This window comes from Gymnoscopelus microlampas (genome assembly GCF_963454915.1).
Source record: "Gymnoscopelus microlampas genome assembly, chromosome: 8".
Classification (NCBI taxonomy): domain Eukaryota; kingdom Metazoa; phylum Chordata; class Actinopteri; order Myctophiformes; family Myctophidae; genus Gymnoscopelus; species Gymnoscopelus microlampas.
This window is the reverse complement of record NC_139945.1, coordinates 19,501,052-19,521,979: the sequence shown is the minus strand read 5'-3', so window position 1 is coordinate 19,521,979 and position 20,928 is coordinate 19,501,052. Positions and strand designations below refer to the sequence as shown.

Below are 20,928 nucleotides of genomic sequence, written 5' to 3'. Positions count from 1 at the left end.
TTGCTAGACAGCCAAATTCAAAATGGCGCCCGGCGCCATCTCTAAAAATTAACTTTTGATCTGGATGACCTAGAATCATGTATGAAGGCACTTTTCCATACAAGTCAACCATGAGGATTCCAAATCTGACACAATTTTAATTGTCAGACCTCGTTTTGACTCAAGATGGCCGACATCCAGTACAGTAAAAACTTATACCCAGGGGGCAAAGAACCAGATGGGCTAGAAATAAAAACTTGGTGTCTATTTCATGGTTTCAGAGCATGAGAAACTCAATGGAATACTTATCTTTATGATTGGGTGTGTCTGGACCTTTAATTTGCATATTTCCAAGATGGACGCCACGCGAAAATGAGTTTTACTATGACTTTTACAGTGACAGCTTACTGTTATGGCAAAAAGTCTGCTTTTTAAGCAATATGAACACATTTGGTCAGTTTGCGCTTTAATTTATATGTTGTCAATATGGCTGCAGTCATAAATAATGTATGGTATTACATTTTCCATTTATTGATTTATAGATCTATAGTTGTGGGGATGATTGCAGAGAAAAATCGGAGAAAAAGCCCACAATGTACCTTATGTATCATAAACTAAATACAATATAAACAGACACATGCACACTCCAAGACTTGCCAAAAACTTCAACTTTAGGGCTATACAAATTAACATAGTGGTATGCATTCAAGTAACATAACAAAAGGTAGGTTGCCTACAAAAGGTTCATTTTGACCTCTATGGTTCAGTCTTGCCTGCTTCTAAAGCCAATGATACTATGGTACAATGCTATTCACTGTCACTGTTGTCATGTTGCACTGATCCTGCTGCATCGTGTCTCCAGTCCCTGGCAACGGCATCCTAAGTAGAATGGAATTGCCTTCTTTGCACGGGAACAGTTTTTCTGGCAGCCTTTGATACAGCTGCATGATATTGCCTTGTTCATTGACACAGGCCAGGCTGGCTCGGTAGATGCAAGGGGGACTGCATTGCTAGCACTGAGAGAACATCCATACTCTGTGAAAGAAGGAATATCCGGCTTGGCGATATGTGCAAATTTATCTATTATGGTTGCTACAGTAGAACAGCTCTTCTCAGGTGCAGGTCAAAGGAATTATCTGTCGGGGGCAGCAGCTTTAAGAGGGTTGATCTATTATTGAGGAACTTGTACACTCTAAGCTTACTCAGGTCAAAATCCTCCTGGTGGTCCGCTTTGGATGTATATACAGCAATTGTGAGGTCTCGTGCCTAATTGATGGACGTCATCTGAGAGGGAATCATAAGAGTTTTCACCAAACTCCTCAAGTGCAGAGATCCAGACGCATGATGGCCTTGAACCATGCCTTCTTCCCAGTGAAGAAGGGATAGCTGGTGGTACAGTATCTCTGCCACTTAAACTATGGATAAAGGGCAGGGCACGACACTGTGCGAGACCCAGTGCTGATACCATTTGATGGATAGGAAGGTATGAATTTTGCTCTGTTCTCACCCACAGCTCTGGAAGGCATTGGAGATGGGTTGCTGCATAGTAAAGGCACATGATGATGATGTCTGTGTCATTGGCATGGATGACAGCGCCGCCCATGGCTGCTGTGGTGTTGGGGAGTGTTGTTTCTGTCTGTTGTAAACTGTGCTCCGCTGTACCAAATGAAATTCCTAACATGTTCACATGTCATGGCAATAAAGTCTTCTGATTCTGATTCTGACAACTCTGTCAACTTTGTCATTCTGGACACTGTACAGGGTGTGGAGTATTATTCTTGTATCAGCCTCCTGTTGTGTGGATTCTAGTGCAGGGACATCTTCAATAGACCCCTCCTTGATCGCCACACTCCTTGTCTCTTCTTTAAACCCCCCACCCAGGTAAAGATGTGTTGGACCAAGGGCCGACTTAAGTTTCTCATTTTCACACCATTCGTCACAGAGGAAACTCAATAGGTTTGCCTTGTTAGCTGACACAGCAAAAAACTCCTGAGGATCTGGAGCTGTGTAATGCATACTGACTTCATATTCTTTGGTAGGTTTTGGTCAAGCATATCTGTGTTCTTGCTCAGCTGTCTTAAGACTAGGTCCACAGTACCGGTCAAAACAGAAGTGAATGATCTCTGTGCCAGCAGGCACATCATTCAACAGCAGACGTTGGTATCGTTCAGCGATTGTTCCAAATGCTTCACCTTTCAGGAACGACCAATGGCGCATGGCATACATGGCATCAATAACTACTGCTGTTTTTCTGTCTTCTGTAGGCAGGTCAGGGATACATGCAACTTTGGTCTCCTCTTTCAGGACCTTCACAAGGCTTGCCTTGGTACCTGTTCTCATCCTGCCATCTTCCTGGAAGAGGGAAGGCGGGAAGTCACTGCACTCGTGGTTGCCTATAAAGTCAACAAGGTTGAGTTCTCCACCACTGGCTATGATTAGGGTCATGCGCAGGAGGGCAGTAATTTCATTGCTTTTGCCAGGTGCTGAGGTTTTCCCCTTAGATTGTTTAGATTTTGTGTTTTGAGTGTAGAAAGTGTTAAGCTTCATTATTCTTGTCTTCTTCTGTTCACTGGACAGTGACTCACACAGTGCCTTCAGACCCAGTTCTTTCACACTCATCAAGTCGTCCTTGACTGTGGATGTGGAATCAGCACACTGTCCTGTAGATATGTTGATCATGGATGATGTGCTCACTGTAAATGGGTTAGTCTCCACTGCTGCCTTACTACCATCTCTGCATCCCGGATTACACGACTCTGACCAGACTCATGGTGTGGGTCTGCCATATTGACAACATATAAATTAAAGCTCAAACTGAGCAAATGTGTTCATATTACTTAAAAAGCAGACTTTTTGCCATAACAGTCAGCTGTCACTGTTAAAGTCAAAGTAAAACTCATTTTTGCGTGGCGTCCATCTTGGAAATATGCAAATTAAAGGTCCAGACACACCCAATCATAAAGATAAGTATTCCATTGAGTTTCTCATGCTCTGAAACCATGAAATAGACAACAAGTTTTTATTTCTAGCCCATCTGGTTCTTTGCCCCCTGGGTATAAGTTTTTACTGTACTGGATGTCGGCCATCTTGAATTTCGGAGTCAAAACGAGGTCTGACAATTAAAATTGTGTCAGATTTGGAATCCTCATGGTTGACTTGTATGGAAAAGTGCCTTCATACATGATTCTAGGTCATCCAGATCAAAAGTTAATTTTTAGAGATGGCGCCGGGCGCCATTTTGAATTTGGCTGTCTAGCAAAAAATGCCGGGATTTTTGGGAGGGACCTGGGGGCTAAATCTTTTCTAAAGGGTCCATAGAGGTCAAATCAATCGTAAAAACATACTTGCCAAAGGATGGTCACAGAACCTCACTTTCGGACCCTACTATAAAACAGCATGCTTACACTAAAATGCTTATATATCCAGACTTATAAGGGCTACTGGCATAAACTTGGTACCTGCAGAAAGCTAAGACTTGGGGGATTCCAATGTTGGTGTCCAACACTGTACAGTTATTACCAAATTGCTGTAGTATTCCTGCAAACACTGAAGAAATGTCATTTTTGTATCCTCGCCTATACAAAGATTACAGTTAGACAGTCAAAAACACCCTGTTACTCTCATGGTTGCACCCCAGCTATATTCCTACTTTCTTCCCCCATAAGTGCAGATGTTCTGTGCAAAGTTTCATGTCAGTAGAATAAAGAATGTGGGTTTAGCACCTGTTTTTTTGGAAAGAGGTCCTGGCGCTGGCGGCCATGTTGAATTTCTCAATTTTGAGGCCTTAATTGACATTTTTGCGCTGGGTATACAGCAGATTTGGATTCAGCACCCCTTAATACCCCTAGAAATGTTGTATACCAAAAATAAACACGAAATGCCTTCAGCATTTTATACAAGCACATTTTCTGAAATTCTGCCTAGTCTAATAAAGATGCTGTTTCAATATCTCAGAACTTGTTCAAGAGATCAGCAGAGCCATCGTCTCTCTGCTCAGTCAGTCACATGCGGGCTGTAATATTGTCAATGAAGAACAAACGGAGCAAACAACAGCCCCTTTAAAACTTGAAAGATGCCAGCGGAGATCACAGTGAGGGAGTGGGTGAAGAGAGAAGAGCATAAAAGAGATGAAAAGAGACCAGCAGGACAGGCAGAGAAAGGGTAAGGTGGAAGTTACTGTGAGGCAAGGAGGAGATAAGCAATATACTGCTTGAACTAATTACAGCTTTAAGTTGAAATCAAAAGAGCTTTGAGTTTTGTCTAGCTGTTAGCTACACAGAGTGTTATCTTAATCATGATCGAGAGTCAGAGAGTCAGAGAGTCATTTTATTTGCCATTTGTAGTGAACTACATTGGAAATGGGGTGCAAGAGCTAAAAACATTTAAAAAACATTTACAAGACATTGATACAAAAAGGTACAAAAAGACATCAACAATTCATAGAGGCATGAGGAAATAAATACGAGAGGGACATTGAGCATTTTTGGATACACCTTGGACCAGTCCTTCCTTACAGGAGATTGATAAACAGGAGAAGAGGGGGAGCGTGGTCTAGGATCTAGACAGGGGCAATTTTTCATTTAATTTACGCACTGCGCTTGGGAAAAAGCTGTTTGCAGAGCAGTTTGTGGAGCAACCAATAGATTGGTAGCGTCTGCCCGAGGGGAGTAGTGCAAAGAGGCCTGCGGCCGGATGACCAGCAGAGCCCTCCATGATACTGGAGGCCCGAGATAAGAGTCTAGCACTATAGAGCTCTTCTAGAGCTGGTAGGTTGGCACCAGTTATTTTTCGGGCAAGGCGCACTACTCTATTCAGGGATTTTCGCTCCTTCACTGTGAGGTTACCAAACCAAACTGTAAAAGAACTAGTAAGAATACTCTCAATAATGCAGCGATAGAAATTAAGAAGAATCTGACCATTGAGAGTGAACTCTTTTAGTCTTCTTAAAAAGAAGAGCCGTTGCTGGGACTTTTTGAGAATTAAGTTGGTGTTAGAGTGCCAGCTGAGATCCTCCGAAAAGGTTACACCAAGAAATTTTATGCTTTTTACCATCTCAACCTCTGTACCATTGATTGTTAGGGGATGAGGAGGTGTCTTTTTACGGCGGAAATCAATGATAAGCTCCTTCGTTTTTGAAGCATTAAGAATGAGGTTGTTGTCCTCGCTCCACCTAACTAGGTTCTGAACCTCTGATCTGTAATTGGACTCATCGTCGGATTTTATCAGCCCGATGACGGTGGTATCGTCCGCATATTTTACGATTAGATTGTTGAGGTGGTGAGCAAAACAGTCATGAGTAAAGAGCTGTAGGGGGTGCGGGAGGGGGCGCCGCACCCTTAGTTCTGACACTGTGGGGGCTGGGGGCTTGCGCGTGCTCCACATGCACGCACCGTCAGCGGCGGTCTTTAACGCCTTAAAGTTTAAACAATAGCCTCTCAAGGTTCGCGCCGTCAGTGGCGAGCCGTTCTCAATAGCGTCTACCTGGCTGCTTTGCATAACATTAGGCTACTCGAGAAAAGACACGGACTTGAATTGAATGTGTTACATTCCTCTAACAATGACAGACAACAGTCTCTGCACTGCAAGGTGTGAAGGGGATCGCTTAGCAGAGGACCCAGTTCTCTGAGACAAGACAAAGACAAGTTGTCTGATTATTTTAACTACTTATTTGTGGGTGAGTCTATGTAAAGGGCTTTTATAAAAAATTAAAAGGAAAATAAAATAATTAATTTGAAACAAAAATAAAAACAACAAATTAACAATGCAACAAAATAATAATACTTATAATTACATTAATAATCACATGTTGAATACAGTATTTCAACTAGCACTGAGCTGAGTGGCTATGTGCACATGCCTGCGCACGTGACGTCATAAAATACAGCACCCTTAGTTCAAAAATCCACAGCTCACCACTGGTAAAGAGGGTAAACAAAAAGGAGCTGAGAATACAGCCTTGAGGAGAACCAGTACTCAGGATCAGAGTATCAGACAGGACGTTACCGATTCTGACTCTTTGTGGCCTTAGGATTAAAAAGCTAAAAATCCATTTACAGATTGAGTCACATAACCCAAGACCCTGCAGTTTGGGGATCAGAAGAGAGGGAATGAGCGTATTAAACGCAGAGCTGTAATCTATGAACAGCATCCTTACATAGGAATTGCTCTTGTCTAAGTGCTGATAGACGGAGTGCAAGGCTATGGATATGGCATCCTCTACTGATCTGTTTTTTCTGTAGGCAAATTGCCAAGGATCAAAGGAAGGGGGAATCTGTTTTTTTATGTTGTCAAGCACTAAGCGTTCCAGACATTTCATTAATACTGAGGTTAGTGCAATCGGTCTGTAATCATTGTGACATGTGACAATGTTTTTTTTTGGTACTGGAATAACAGTAGATTCCTTAAAACTCCTACGAACGGAGCAAAGATGCAAAGATAAATTAAAAAGGTCAGTGAGCACAGGGGCAAGCTGTTCGGAACAGGATCTCGCAACACGGGCGGGAATGCCGTCAGGACCGGCGGCTTTTCTAGCCTTGGTTCTTGACAGGACCCTGCGAACCTCAGGTTCTGTCACGGACAGCACAGAGAGATCGCTGGTGTTGGAGGGCTTGAAAACAGGTGGCTCAGTGTTCATGACATCAAACCTAGAATAAAACAGGTTTAGGGCATTAGGAAGAGAGGGGTCATCACAGGCTGGTCGGGCGGGTCTATTTGGTTACATTTGTGCCCTCTCTGAGTTACAGATGGATAAATGAACTCTGATGGTTATAATATAGCACTATGTTGTCTTCCAAACATTTTCAAAGTTCTCTGTCTCTATTCACTGAATACTTTTTCTTATTTTAATCTATTCCACCTTTTGGAGCAGTAAAGAAACATTTGTTTCCGAAAGGGAAATCACAGCGAATGAGACATAGGGAATGAGGTGATGACATTATTCATTCCTGATCAAAATACAAATTGCTTTACTGGCTGAATACTAGGAAAACTGAGAGGAATGAACTCAAGAGTGAGCCGTGTGTGATCTGCCCTCAGATTCCCCTTCAGGTGTGCGTTTGATCAAAAGATCAAACGAAATGCATTCCGTGCATTTCGTCGATAGGAAAGAGATGAGATGACATGAGATCAGAGCCATCGCAATGGCAAGAAAAAGACATTACACAGCAGCTTGGTAAGTGTGGGTCGTTATTATGCAGAGACTATATATGGACTACAAATGCGTCACAATCTACTATCTCTGAAAAGACGTGGCGAGGCTCATTGAGTCCATTCCAAAGGTCACCGTTGTTCATTTCAGAAGAGTTTCATTGATCGTCGTGCCTCAAGACAGCGGCAGAGAAACCAATTTAAGTGGAATTGCTCACTCTCCTGCTAGAGCACAGTTATTCTGTTCAGCTGTACAGTCCCTGTGGCACCCGTAGGCAGTGGTGGAAAAAGTACTCAAATGTTTTACTTAAGTAAAAGTATCAATACTGCAATGTAGAAGTGCTCTGTTACAAGTAAAAGTCCGGAATTCTAAATTAACCTGAGTGAAAGTACAAAAGTATTGGTATCAAAATGTACTTAAAGTACCAAAAGTAAAAGTACTAAGATGTTTAAATAGCCTAGGTATAAAATAGGGCTCAAGTGGTTAATGTATGTTTTATAATGTCATATATTTATATCTGCAAAAACTAGTAACTAAAGTTTTCAAATAATTGTAGTGGTGTAAAAGTACAATATTTGCCTCTGAGATGTAGTGGAGTAAAAGTAAAGGTATTGAAAATTGGAAATATTCCAGTAAAGTGAAAATCTCTGTAAAAATCTCTTCACGTCTGCTGGAGAGATGCCGACGTGGAGAGAATGTTCTGTAGCTGATTGGGAAAGTCTGCACATTTTTGAAGACGAGGCTGTGATGAGTGAAGGTGTTTCGGAGCTTAAATTAAGAGTGGAGTAGAAGTAAAAATATAGACAATTATAAACACTCCGGTAAAGTAAAAGTACCCCAAAATTGTACTTAGGTACAGTAGTTGAGTAAATGTACTTAGTTACTTTACACCACTGCTCGTAGGCACTGCACTCAATTTAGAAAAGACTATTGGATTGACGTGATCCAGGCGCTTCTTTGTCTGCAGTCAGGCAGAAGAACACATGCTTTGTTTATTTACATTTTGGAGTTAGCTGGTTTCTGCCGGACAGCAGAGATATGCTTATCACCACATTTGATCTGCTGACTGTACGGAACATGCTACACTATGGCACATGTTCATTAGCATAAAAGGCTGGCTCTGGTTATTAGAAAAACGTATCTGAAATATTGGGTGTCATTGTCCTTGAGCTTAGAATTGCAAAATAGCATCTTTATTCAGAGTCGATTTGAGATTCTGGAGCCTTCTTCCCCTAGAGGAAAAGTACTTTTCTTTTTCTTTTTTCTTGTCTTTTCTTTTTTTTACTTCAATTCCATGTGGTGAATAACTCATTTGTTTTGCAGAAATATTTGACGCCACACATTTTTATTGCAAGGCCATGTCATATCTGTAAATTGAGCCCATATGTTTACTCCCATGAAACTGATGCCAGGGATGCTAGACTCAACTTATGTCTGTATTTGGTTTCAGTGGTGTAAAGTAACTAAATACATTTACTCAAGTACTGTATCTAAGTACAATTTTGAGGTACTTTTACTTTACTGGAGTATTTCCAATTGTCTGTACTTTTACTTCTACTCCAGTCCACTACATCTCAGAGGCAAATATTGTACTTTTACTCCACTACAATTGTTTGAAAACTTTAGTTACTACCGTAGTTACTTTTCATATATAAATGATTACATTATAAACGTACATTAACCACTTCAGCCCTATTTTAAACCTAGGCTATTTGAAAATAGCAGATCTACAAGCTCACAACGTGTTGCATCGCAACGCGTTGTGAGCTTGCAGATCTGCTATTTTCCAACATTTTAGTACTTTTACTTTTGGTACTTTAAGTACATTTTTATACCAATTCTTTTGTCCTTTTACTCAAGTAAATGTGTTATTCCGCACTTTCACTTGTAACACAGTGCTTCTACATTGCAGTATTGATACTTTTACTTAAGTAAAACATTGCTTGAGTACTTTTTCCACCACTGATTGGTTTTGAAACACTTACATCTACATAAATCTCAAGTGCACCTCAGGTACGCATTTTGCTGCAGGCTGCATTTCCCTATATCCCCCCCTCCATGTGCGCCAAGGGCTGAGAGACAGACTTGCATAACGATAACGTCAAGTACAGGGGTGGAAAAAGTATTCAAATGTTTTACTTAAGTAAAAGTATCAATACTGCAATGTAGAAGTACTCTGTTACAAGTAAAAGTCCGGAATTCAACATTTACTTGAGTAAAAGTACAAAAGTATTGGCATCAAAATGTACTTAAAGTACCAAAAGTAAAAGTACTAAATATTTGAAAATAGCCGATCTACAAGCTCACAACGCGTCGTGATGCGACGCGTTGTGAGCTTGTAGATCTGCTATTTTCAAATAGCCTAGGTTTAAAATAGGTTTAAAGTGGTTAATTTATGTTTCATTATATCATGATTTATATCTGAAAAGTAACTAGTAAAACTAAAGTTTTCAAGTAAATGTAGTGGAGTAAAAGTACAATATTTGCCTCTGAGATGTAGTGGAGTAAAAGTAAAAGTATTGGAAATTGGAAATACTCAAGTAAAGTACAAATACCTCAAAATTGTACTTAAGTACAGTACTTAAGTAAATGTACTTAGTTACTTTCCACCACTGCATAACGATAACGTCAAGTACCACTCCACTTTATAAACAAATGAAGCTTTGAGTTGCAGTGTACTGTAGGCAGACAGCCCTGAACAAAAGTGGAATCATGAACTCATTTTAGTGTTTTAGTGTCGGCAGTATAAGGCGTAGGGAAGCTGGGGAGTGCTGTTGTTTATGTTCGCTATGCCTGGATGCTACATTATGTTATTTATGAGTGGCAGAAACCCTTGTATACTTAACTCTGTTGTAGCGCTCCTCTCTCCATAATGAAGACCATTTGCACTTTAGTTTCCAAATCCAATATACTGTATAGGCCTATATATTGCAGCCATACAGACAACTTTAATGGGAACAGTATCTTGGCCCCCATATCCAAGTTAAAACTCAAGCCATAAAACTCATGTAGGTGGTGGAAATATCTCTTGGAACATGGCACAGTGCCAATTTTACAGATACTCTACGAGCATTCTGTGAAAAGTCTCTGTTGAACAAAATGGGATGTAGTGGTGAAGCTTTTTTTTCTTTTTTACAGGGGTCTGTAATTGGTCCCATCCTTTTTTTTTTCTCAACGCCAAATCTCAAAAATAGCCGATCTACAAGCTCAGCAATTTCGAGGAATCTTCAATGCACCTTCTAAGATCTGATATTGAAGTCTTGACGTTTATGAGACCACATTTCTAGATGTCATTGCTTGGCCTCTGAGATGTAATTGAGTAGAAGTAAAAGTATAGACAATTGGAAATACTCCAGTAAAGTAAAAAGCACCTTAAAATTGTACTTAAGTACAGTACTTGAGTAAATGTACTTAGTTACTTTACACCACTGATAACACATCACATGTACTGACACAGAGGCATGCTATTCATTCATATTGTATTGTATTCAGGATGTGGTCTGTGCTCGTCGATTCTGTAAAAAACGGACTTGGGAGAGCCCACACCTGTCACTTGATGCATCCTGGCAGAGCCAGTTGTAAAGAAGCTCAAGTTGAAATGACAAGTGCAACAGACGGTAGCCTCTGGTTATCAGTCTGCCAAGGGAGATGACTGGCGCTTGGCTCGGCTCTGTGCCTTGTGTCACACTAGTGTCAGCTCCTGTCTGTTCACATCCGTCCACACACACACCTAAACATCCTTCAAAGCCAGCGGTGTACATACAGTATACTTAAGTACTGTACTCAAGTACAGTTTTGAGGTATTTGTACTTTACTGGAGTATTTCCAATTGTCTGTACTTTCACTTCTACTCCGCTACATCTCAGAGGCAAATATTGTACTTTTACTCCACTACAATTATTTGAAAACTTTAGTTATTTGTCACTTTTCAGATGTAAATTATTATATTATAAAACATACATTAACCACTTTAGCCCTATTTTATACATAGGCTACTGTAGGCTATTTGAAAATAGCCGATCTACAAGCTCACAACGCTTCGCGATGCGACGCGTTGTGAGCTTGTAGATCTGCTATTTTCAAACATTTATTACATTTACTTTTGGTACTTTAAGTATATTTTGATGCCAACAGTTTTGTACTTTTACTCAATTAACATTTTGAACTCTGGCAGGCCTTTTACTTGTAACAGAGTATTTTTATATTGTGGTATTGCTACTTGCACTTAGTAGTAAAGTAAAATACCTTTTTCCACCACTGTTCAATGCAAGGGCACACACATTTTCATGCTCAGACTCAAACACAACCATGATAGGCTTGTGTTTATGGCCGGCGGTTTTCAAACCTTTTTGTGCCCAAGGCACACCAAATTGGTTTACAATGCAAACACAAACGTGCGCGCAAGCGTGCACGCACACACGCGTATGTGCGTTAGCGCTAACTTGAGAATGGACGGGGACATCTTTTCATGAGAGAGGTGGATCAGCAGGCTGTCTCAAAGCCACGATTCATCTTTGGGTCAAAAAGGTCAAATATCAAGGTCACCAAAAGAATTCTCACAGACAAAATTGAGGTCATTGCATGTACTCCTACGGGCTGGTAGGTGAGTCAGTGGGATACAACAGCAGCGACAACACAGATATATGTGTGGCCTGTGGGGAGGAATTCATTGGCATAACTAAATTGGGGGGGAAAAGGGGGTAAAAGATTATTGGCTACTCAAACTTCATAAAAAAAGGACAACATGGAGAATGGATGGGTGGATTTGAATGACACTTGAGGAGAATGACCAGTGGACTGCCCTGAACAGATCGTAATCTTTTTCGGGTCGAACAAGAGACGTTTTGTTACAGGCAGGGTTTTCAATTTGCAATTGAATATGAACGTCATTCCTGCCATAACACCGTCTTTATCTTTTCATCTCCATTCCTCCACCTCCTCTCTGCGTCCAGGTGGGCATCATCGACGACGACATCTTCGAGGAGGACGAGCACTTCTTCGTGCGGCTGCTGAACCTGCGCGTGGGCGACGCAGAGGGCATGTTCGAGAGCGACGACGGCGACGGGCCCAAGGGCCGCCTGGTCGAGCCCCTGGTCGCCACGGTGACCATCCTGGACGACGACCACGCGGGCATCTTCACGTTCGGAGACCGCATGGTCCGCGTGAGCGAGAGCGTGGGCACCATGGAGGTGACGGTGGTGCGCAACTCGGGCGCGCGCGGCACCGTCATCCTGCCGTACCGCTCCGAGGCGGGCACCGCCAAGGGCGGGGAGGACTATGAGGACGTGCGGGGAGAGCTGGAGTTCACCAACGACCAGACCACGTGAGTGGAAAAACACCTGATTTCAACGTATGCTAATCAGTGGTGGAAAGTAATTAACTACATTTACTTAAGTACATTTCTTAGGTATTTGTACTTTACTTGAGTATTTCCAATTTCCAATATTTTTACTTCTACCCCACTACATCTCAGAGGCAAATATTGTGCTTCAATTCTCCACTACAATTATTTGAAAACTTTACTTACTAGTTACTTTTCAGATATAAATTATTATATTATAAAACATACATTAACCACTTTAGCCCTATTTTATACATAGGCTATTTGAAAATAGCAGATCTACAAGCTCACAACGCATCGCGATGCGACGCGTTGTGAGCTTTGCAGTATTGGTACTTTTACTTAAGTAAAGTGGTACTTTTTCCACCACTGATCTAATGTATCACTATTACAAACAAAGATTATGTGTTGACTGAATGTCATGACATCAACGTCATCCCCTTGACACTTGGCAAAATGTCATTGAATAATCATATACTAATGATCATATCAATGATAAACAGTTTGATTTGTTTTTTGAAAAACAGAGGCGTTGTGAGCTTGTTGATCTGCTCTTTTTTCTTTCTTTTTTTTACAAAACTTTGCCCCAAATGTGAACGCCAGGGTTCATTTGGTTAACATACATTTGTGATATATGGTATATGAAACGTATATGTTTGATATTATCAAACATACAAATATCCAACAATTGTCAAAAGGAAATGCATGCATATGTGTGAAAACACATTGTTATAATTGACCCCGGTCACTTTGTTACAATTGCCCCGATGGGTCAAACATGATAAAATCCCATATTCTAGCTAGAAACACCTATACTAGCATAGGCTGCTGATGTTAATTTGTGACCAATAACATAGAGATACAATTAATCTAAGTTTAAATTAGCTGACATCTTATCTTTAGACAGCAGAAGGAAAATACCGTACACTAAAACATTTACGTTTACACCTCAAAATCAGTTTTTTGTTGAAAACTTCTGCTGAGCCTGAGATGAAATTATCATTCTATCCTTCCATCGGCCCTACTGTGCATGTTCACAAGAAGTCTCACCCCTCTAGCTTGTTCCTAATTAGAATGATTGAGTGTGTTACTTTTGCCCCCTGTTACTTTTGTCCCCGGTCTCCCTAATGAAAGCCAACAGTTTCAAAGAGGTTTCGAGCCTTATAGGCCTCGAACCCTCAACAACAACCAAAAGCATATACACAAAAAAACAATCCCTCCCTCCCTCCTCCCACACACACAAAACAACAAGACAAGAAACAAAACAATTAGAAGACAACAACCCACAGACAGGAGAACAATCAATGCATATGCATCAGACACTGACAACAACAACAACGCCGAAACCACCAAACAAAACAAAAAGAAAAAACACTAAATTGACATTACACCACTGCTCATTAGAAATGCAAAGTTCTCAAGTGCTGCTATACCAGGCCCTGTATTCCAGAGAATGTTTTAACCCGTTGAAACCGGGAACGCATCTGGTGTAACCACTTTAACCATTATTTTATACTTTGGGCTATTCAAAAATAGCAGATATACAAGCTCATAGCACGGCACCAAGTGCCACGCTATGAGCTTGTAGATCTGCTAGTTTTGAATCATTGAATATATATATATTTTTTTTTAAGCAAACATTTTTAACTAAAATCTTTGCTCCTGGGGGGTCCCTGGAACAACATATTTTGAGATGGGGGTCCGCGGCCAAATACATATAATTTTTGTGGTCCTTGACATGAAAACGTTTGAGAACCACTGATATTATAGCAACATAAGTTTTTTCAAAAAAATGTTAGGATTTAGAAGATATTTGTCGAAACCCCCAGAAGCAAAGATTTTAGTGAAAAATGTAAAAAAAAAATATATATATATATATAAAAGATTTTCACGATAAAAAAAAAAAAAATAGCAGATCTACAAGCGTGGCACTCGGTGCCGCGCTTGTATATCTGCTACGAGCTTGTATATCTGCTATTTTTGAATAGCCAAAGAAATCTTACAATGACACAGATGCGTCCCCGGTCTTAATGGGTTAAATGACATTGCTAAGTCAGCATCACTGATGTTTTTTTCTGCTATGCTCCAGTGAACTGGAGTTCTGTCGATATCAATATAGTCCCATGATGACCACTGAAGAACGATGGAAAGGCAGAGGGAGGGAGGGATGAACAGAGACATTACGCTATAGGGGAGAAGAGTATACGAGGGCATGTGAGGAGAGCTGTGGTTACCTTTCCCCAAGGAGGTCGTCCGGGAGGCATAGATGAAGGGAAGAAAACGTCAAGTGTTGGTTATTGTTGTTGGTTGTTCATAGAATGTCAGCCCTTTATCACCTCTACTGTCGTTTGTTGTTTTGGGGGTGTTTCTTTCTCCTTATCGCCCCCTTCCCTCTATGGATTTCTCTATGGAGAATAACATTGGGTCGTCTTAGAATCGTCTCATATAAGAATTGTGGTCCAAAAATAAACAAACTGTCTCTGGGATATTGTCAGGGAGGTGGCTCTGTATCGTTTATGATAGTCAGTCACTCATATTTGATACAGTCTGTTTCTGGCTAAAATGTAACTAATTCGACCGAAGTAACATTAGCTTTTTCTCTCGATGTTTCATATCCATAAGAGTCAAACCACCGGGATCATTTGTTTATTTTTGGAACACAGTTCTTATTTGACGCGATATTAAACACGTCTATGGGAATTCAGAATGGGGGGGGGGAAACGCGACCCAGGTAGGATGCGTAAATTACGGGGGCGTGAACGAAAGCGTGAACGTAACAGTTTCAGGAAGTGAACGAGTTTGTTCGCATTTCACGGCAACGCGCTAGATCTTTCGAACGAATCGATCATGAACGACCCATCACTATCCTGTTGTACTTCACTTCACTCGCTGTCCATAGTACATCAAGGCCAACCTACTAGGAGCATAAGCTCATCACTGCGGGGCGGCCATAGCTGAGTGGCCATAGCTGAGTGGTTAGTGAGCCCCTGGTTGCCCCAGGTTCGATTCCAGGCCAGGCCAGCATATGTGTCGATGAAATGAAATTTGTCCCTGAGCAAGACTCTTAAACCCTAATTGCTCACAGGTTCTCATTGGAAACAAGACCGCAAGGACTTTCATGAACGACCTGTTAAAAGGAATTATCCTTATCCTTACTGCTGGGTTGTGTGCGTGCGTGCGTGCGTGCGTGCGTGCGTGCGTGCGTGCGTGCGTGCGTGCGTGTGCATGTGGGTGGGTGTGCGTACACGTGTGTATTTGGGTGTGTTTTTACTGTTCAGGTTATTAATTACTGGTTGATTACAGTGTGAGTTCAGGAGGCCTAATTAGCTGTAACGGAAACTGGTATTACCAGCAATTACAGGGTAGAACCATTTCTGTCTGTCTGTCTGTCTGTCTGTCTGTCTGTCTGTCTGTCTGTCTGATAGGTCTTTTTCCGTCCGTCCGTCCGTCCGTCCGTCCGTCTCTGTCTGTTTGTGTGTTTGTCTGGACTCAGTTACTCTGTCTCTAGTCTTAAAGATCTCATTGTTCCCGAGGGACAAGTTTGCTGAACCCAAGTAGTCTACTCTTCTAAGTACTTGGGTGTGAAGCATTGTGTTTCACACCCCCAACTGAGAGCTGCCATGCACAACCACACTTGTTTAGAATATTGGCCTCTGAACAGCTCTGCTGATACCGATACTGAAGGGACCGACGTCGGTGCGGTGGAGAGCTGCCTTTACATGTCTTGTGTAAGGATTTTATAGTAAATACTGTAGCTGTTGTTGACTGAGCTGACGAAAATGACAAAATTAATCAAATTCTCCATTAATTGTATAGTTCTAAAGCTCATATCTAAACCTGAAGTGATGTCCATTAACACCAACACACATGCATGCACCACCATAAATAATGAGGCGGTTTAAGTTGTTGAGGATGACTTAGGGTACCTGGGAAGTCTGATTAGTCAGACCAATGGTGACCAAAAAGATATCCAGTGCAGAATTGGGAAAGCCCCATCTACACAAGACTCCATAACATCTGGCAGTCCAACACCTACAGCCTCAAAACCAAGAACTGCTTGTATAACACCTTGGTCAAGCTGGTTCTACTGTATGGAGTGCTGAGTGCTGAGTGCTGACGAGTCAACAAGTCAGGTCATTCAATGACCGCTTGAGAAAGGTGTGTCATATATTTTGGTCCAATAAAATATGAAATAAGGAACTCAATTAAGACTGGCCGCTGAAGTGTGACCTGTGCCTTTTTTATACAGTACCTGCCAGGCGAGTACAGTTTATGGCCCCATGAAGAATAAGACATAAATTTGCATTCCTATGGGTGACGGTCACTTCAATAATGGACTCGGTCGTCATTGGCTGTGTGTCTCACAGCAGCAGCAGCCGTTTCCGTTTCTTGGACATTTTAGACGGCACACCAAGCCCTCTCAGACGGAACATTAAAATGCCGGGGCACGGCAGTTGGGAAAACGCTGGTCTAAGATGCCCTGGGTACTAGGAATGCCCCCAGGGCGGAGTCCCAAAGTGGCTCTCAGATGGACTCCACCTGGGAAAGGGAAACGAGGCCGAGCTAAGATCACATGGTGAAGAACAATGGGTCTCACGTGGGGCAAGGCACAACTGGTTTCTAAAAACTGTGGTGCTGCAGTGTAGGTGGAGGAACATGATCAATGCCGTATGGCCCATAGTCCATATTCACACGCCGGCCATTTTGGCATTTTGCATTGAAGAAACGGGGATTAACTTAATAGCAAAATGGCCACCGTGTGAATATGGTCTACAGGAGGCGAAGTCTAAAGCTCATAAAACAGATTACAGTATGTCATTGTCAACAGAATAAAATTACTCCCCTGAATTTCCCTTAACAATTAAAACGATCGAACACAATCAATCAAGAACAGTAATCAAAGTGCAAATGCAATCCGTTGTGCAAATAAGTTAGTACAGACTTAAGGCCAGTCCACACCGATTCAACTCCTTGCAACTGCTATTGGGGATGATGGTTGCAAGCAGTTGCAAGTAGTTGCATGTTTCAAGGAGTTTCATTGGTTTGTGGACTGGCCTTTAGTGTGTTCAGTGTTCAGACTTCAGACAGTGATTCTGCCCCAGTCTGTGGGTTGTGGTGATTCTGCTCTGTAGTGTCTCTCCGTACTGTGTTTCCGCTCCAGTTTGTGTGTGCGTGTGCAGTGGTGGAAAAAGTACTCAAATCTTTTACTTAAGTAGAAGTATCAATGCTGCAATGTAGAGGTACTCTGTAAAAGTCTGGAATTAAAAATGTACTTGAGTGAAAGTACAAAAGTATTGGTATCAAAATGTACTTAAAGTACCAAAAGTAAAAGTACTAAAATGTTTGAAAATACCAGATCTACAAGCTCACAACGCGTCGTGATATGACACGTTGTGAGCTTGTAGATCGTCTGTTTTCAAATAGACTATAGTATAAAATAGGGTTAATGTATGTTTTATAATGTAATAATTTATATCTGCAAAGTAACTATGTAACTAAAGTTTTCAAATAATTGTAGTGGAGTAAAAGTACAATATTTGCCTGTGTGTGTGTTGTGGTGTTTATGCTCTGTTTCTCTCTATTTAGTGTCTGCTCCAGTGTGTGTGTGTGTGTGTGTGTGTGTGTGTGTGTGTGTGTGTGTGTGTGTGTGTGTGTGTGTGTGTGTGTGTGTGTGTGTGTGTGTGTGTGTGTGTGTGTGTGTGCGTGCGTGCGTGCGTGCGTGCGTGCGTGTTGTGTGTGTGGGGGGTGGTGTCAGACCATGTTGGAACAATTTCACAGCTTTGGGGGGAAAAAAAATAAGCTGTTTTTCAGCCTTGTGATGCATGTATTGCTGTATCTATCGCCTGCCAGAGGGGAGGAGTTTGAAGAGGTGGTGGGCGGCAGCAGGGTCACAGATGATGTCGGAGGCCCTGCCAGGCATCAGGCCTGGTAAATGTCCTCAACTGCCAACAGCTGTGTCCCAATTATGTTTTGGGCCATCTTAATAATAACCCTCTGCAGAGCTTTCTGGGCCGTCCTGGTGCAGCTGGCATACCCACACCCCCAGAACCACGGTAGAACAGTGAAGCGGCAGTCGCCTGGTGGTCAAATCCGGGATGGCAACACTTCCGCATTTAAAATGCTACAGCGCGTATGTCTGCCGTTTGAAACCCTATAGTGTGCCTGCTCATAACTCTATGGCCTGTTCTATTGGCTCCGATATTGGTACTTCCGGCAGACTTCCGGGTGCTTCAAACGCCACTGACCGCCCCCATGAATAGCTGGGGGGGCAGGGCAGTCCGCCCTCTAGATATATTATAAATCTATGGGCATATCACACCACACGGTGCACTGATAAGAGTACTGTAATACTGTTGGCTAGGCTGAGTGCAGTGTTGCCATGTCCGCTTATTATAAGCGATCATTACAAACTGTCCATGTAGAACATGGGTAGCATCCCTGACTATTTTCTGAGCCTGTCTTAGTGTGGCCTGCTCGTAAATGGACTGCAGAGAGGGGAGTTGTCTTACTCCTATAATTTCCCCTGCAGTCTGCACCAATCGGAGCAATTTGGACTTCAGTTGCACTGAGAGATTGCCAAACCAAACTGTGATGCCAAATCTGACCAGACTTTCCAAGACCGCTCGGTAGAACACTAACATAAACTTTTGGTCAACACCATGAATCCTGAGACGGCGGAGGAAATGCAGTCTTTGCTGTACTTTACTACAGAGACTGTCCACATGTGTATTCCACGTTAGCGAGTTGTCAATACTAATGCCCAAGTATTTATATGAGGAGACCTGTGAGATGGTCGAGTCATGAATGACCACAGGCCTGTGGTCACCAATACTCCTAGGGTCGAACACCATCTCCTGTGTCTTCCTCACGTTGAGAACAAGGTGGTTGTCATCGCACCATGTTACAAACCTCTGAACCTCTAAAAAATAGTTGTCTAAATCTCTATCATTACCCAGTAGGGATAAGATGGCAGTGTCATCCGAGAATTTAATGATGTAATTATTCGGGTTACTGCTTCTGCACTCATTTGTGTATAAGGTGAAAAGGACAGGTGAGCTGACGCAGCCCTGCGGTGCTTCTGCACTCAGGGTTCTGGGCTCTGACATGGTACAGTTCACACTGACCCTTTGTGTACGTTCAGTTAAAAAAGAATAATACCACCTGATAATAAGGGGATGGACATTGAGGTCCCTCAACCTCTTAATTAAGAGATGTGGCTGTATTGTATTAAAAGCTGAACTGAAATCTACCAGAAGAAGGCGTGCATAAGCAGTGTTCTTTCCTAAGTTATTTTCTAAGTGCTTCAAAAGAAAATAATCCAAGGCCAGAACTGCATCCTCTATGCCTCTGTTACTCCTGTAAGCAAACTGAAAGGTGTCCAATGAACAATCAACCGCTGCCTTCAGTAGACCGATAATGATTTTCTCAAAACACTTCATAATCACTGAGGTCAAAGCGACTGGGCGATAGTCATTATTTTCCTTGCAGCATGTTTTTTTGGGAACAGGGATTATAATAGAGTCTTTCCAGGTGGACTGAACAGTACATGAGTCCAGTGACTTTTGGCAGATGGGACACCAAGCCTCTGCAAGTTCCTGACTGCATGAGTGCAGCAGCCGGCCACATATTCCATCTGGGCCTGAGGCCTTCCGGGGACATGTGTGTGCAAACATCTTCTGGACTTCATGTAGATCCACAGTAATTCCCAGATCACTGTGTGTTAGAGATGCGCGGATGGGTTTTTTTGTCACCCGAATCCGCGTTAACAAATTCATTATCCATCCGTCATCCACCCGCGGTAATTATATCATCCTATTTATAGATCCGCACCAACCGCACCAAATAATTGTTATTTTCCTGATGTTAGTTTTCTTATAAACAATGTCACTCACCACTGTTGCGATGCAGTGACTGTATACAATCCACAACCATGGTAACAACAAGCACGTCTTCATTGAGTTACTTTCGCTTTCAACCACTTTGTTGCCATGTCGGCTTTTTATAAGCTTTTTATAAGCGACGTTTGGGCTTGTTTGGCACATAGACTGTAAAGGTTTGGCACTTGTTTTGGGCTTGTTTTCATAGACCTGGCTGCTTATTTCTCTCGCAACCTACCTGGCAACACCGTACTCACACCGGCTGGCTGCAAAGCAACATGTAGTGAGCGGCTATTTTGTGCCTGGTGTAAAATGACGTAATATTAAAATACTACAAACGCAGTTAACGCACACACGGTGAAATGTAGTGCTTTTCAAAAGCTATTATAGGCCTATAGATTGATATCATTAATTTAATTCCTGCATTATTTCACCCGCGGTTTATCCAATATTAATTAATAATTATATTTGATTGACCCAAATCCACCCAAACTGCGGTTAACTGCGGCAACCGCGGCTAAAACCGCGATCCGCGCATCTCTACTGTGTGTGGGTACAGACTCAAGGCCAGCTATTTTCTCCTG

The 20,928-nt window shown here is 42.0% G+C and overlaps 1 protein-coding gene across 1 annotated transcript in view; it reads left to right on the top strand.

Moving 5' to 3' along the window:
* Window positions 1–20,928, top strand: part of slc8a2b (solute carrier family 8 member 2b) — a gene marked incomplete at its 3' end in the record, with an annotated part of 80,490 nt that overhangs the window by 30,917 nt on the left and 28,645 nt on the right. The window contains exon 9 of the mRNA XM_084063738.1: window positions 12,079–12,449. Coding sequence (XP_083919864.1) covers window positions 12,079–12,449 — 371 coding nt within the window. The remainder of the gene's footprint in view (window positions 1–12,078; window positions 12,450–20,928) is intronic.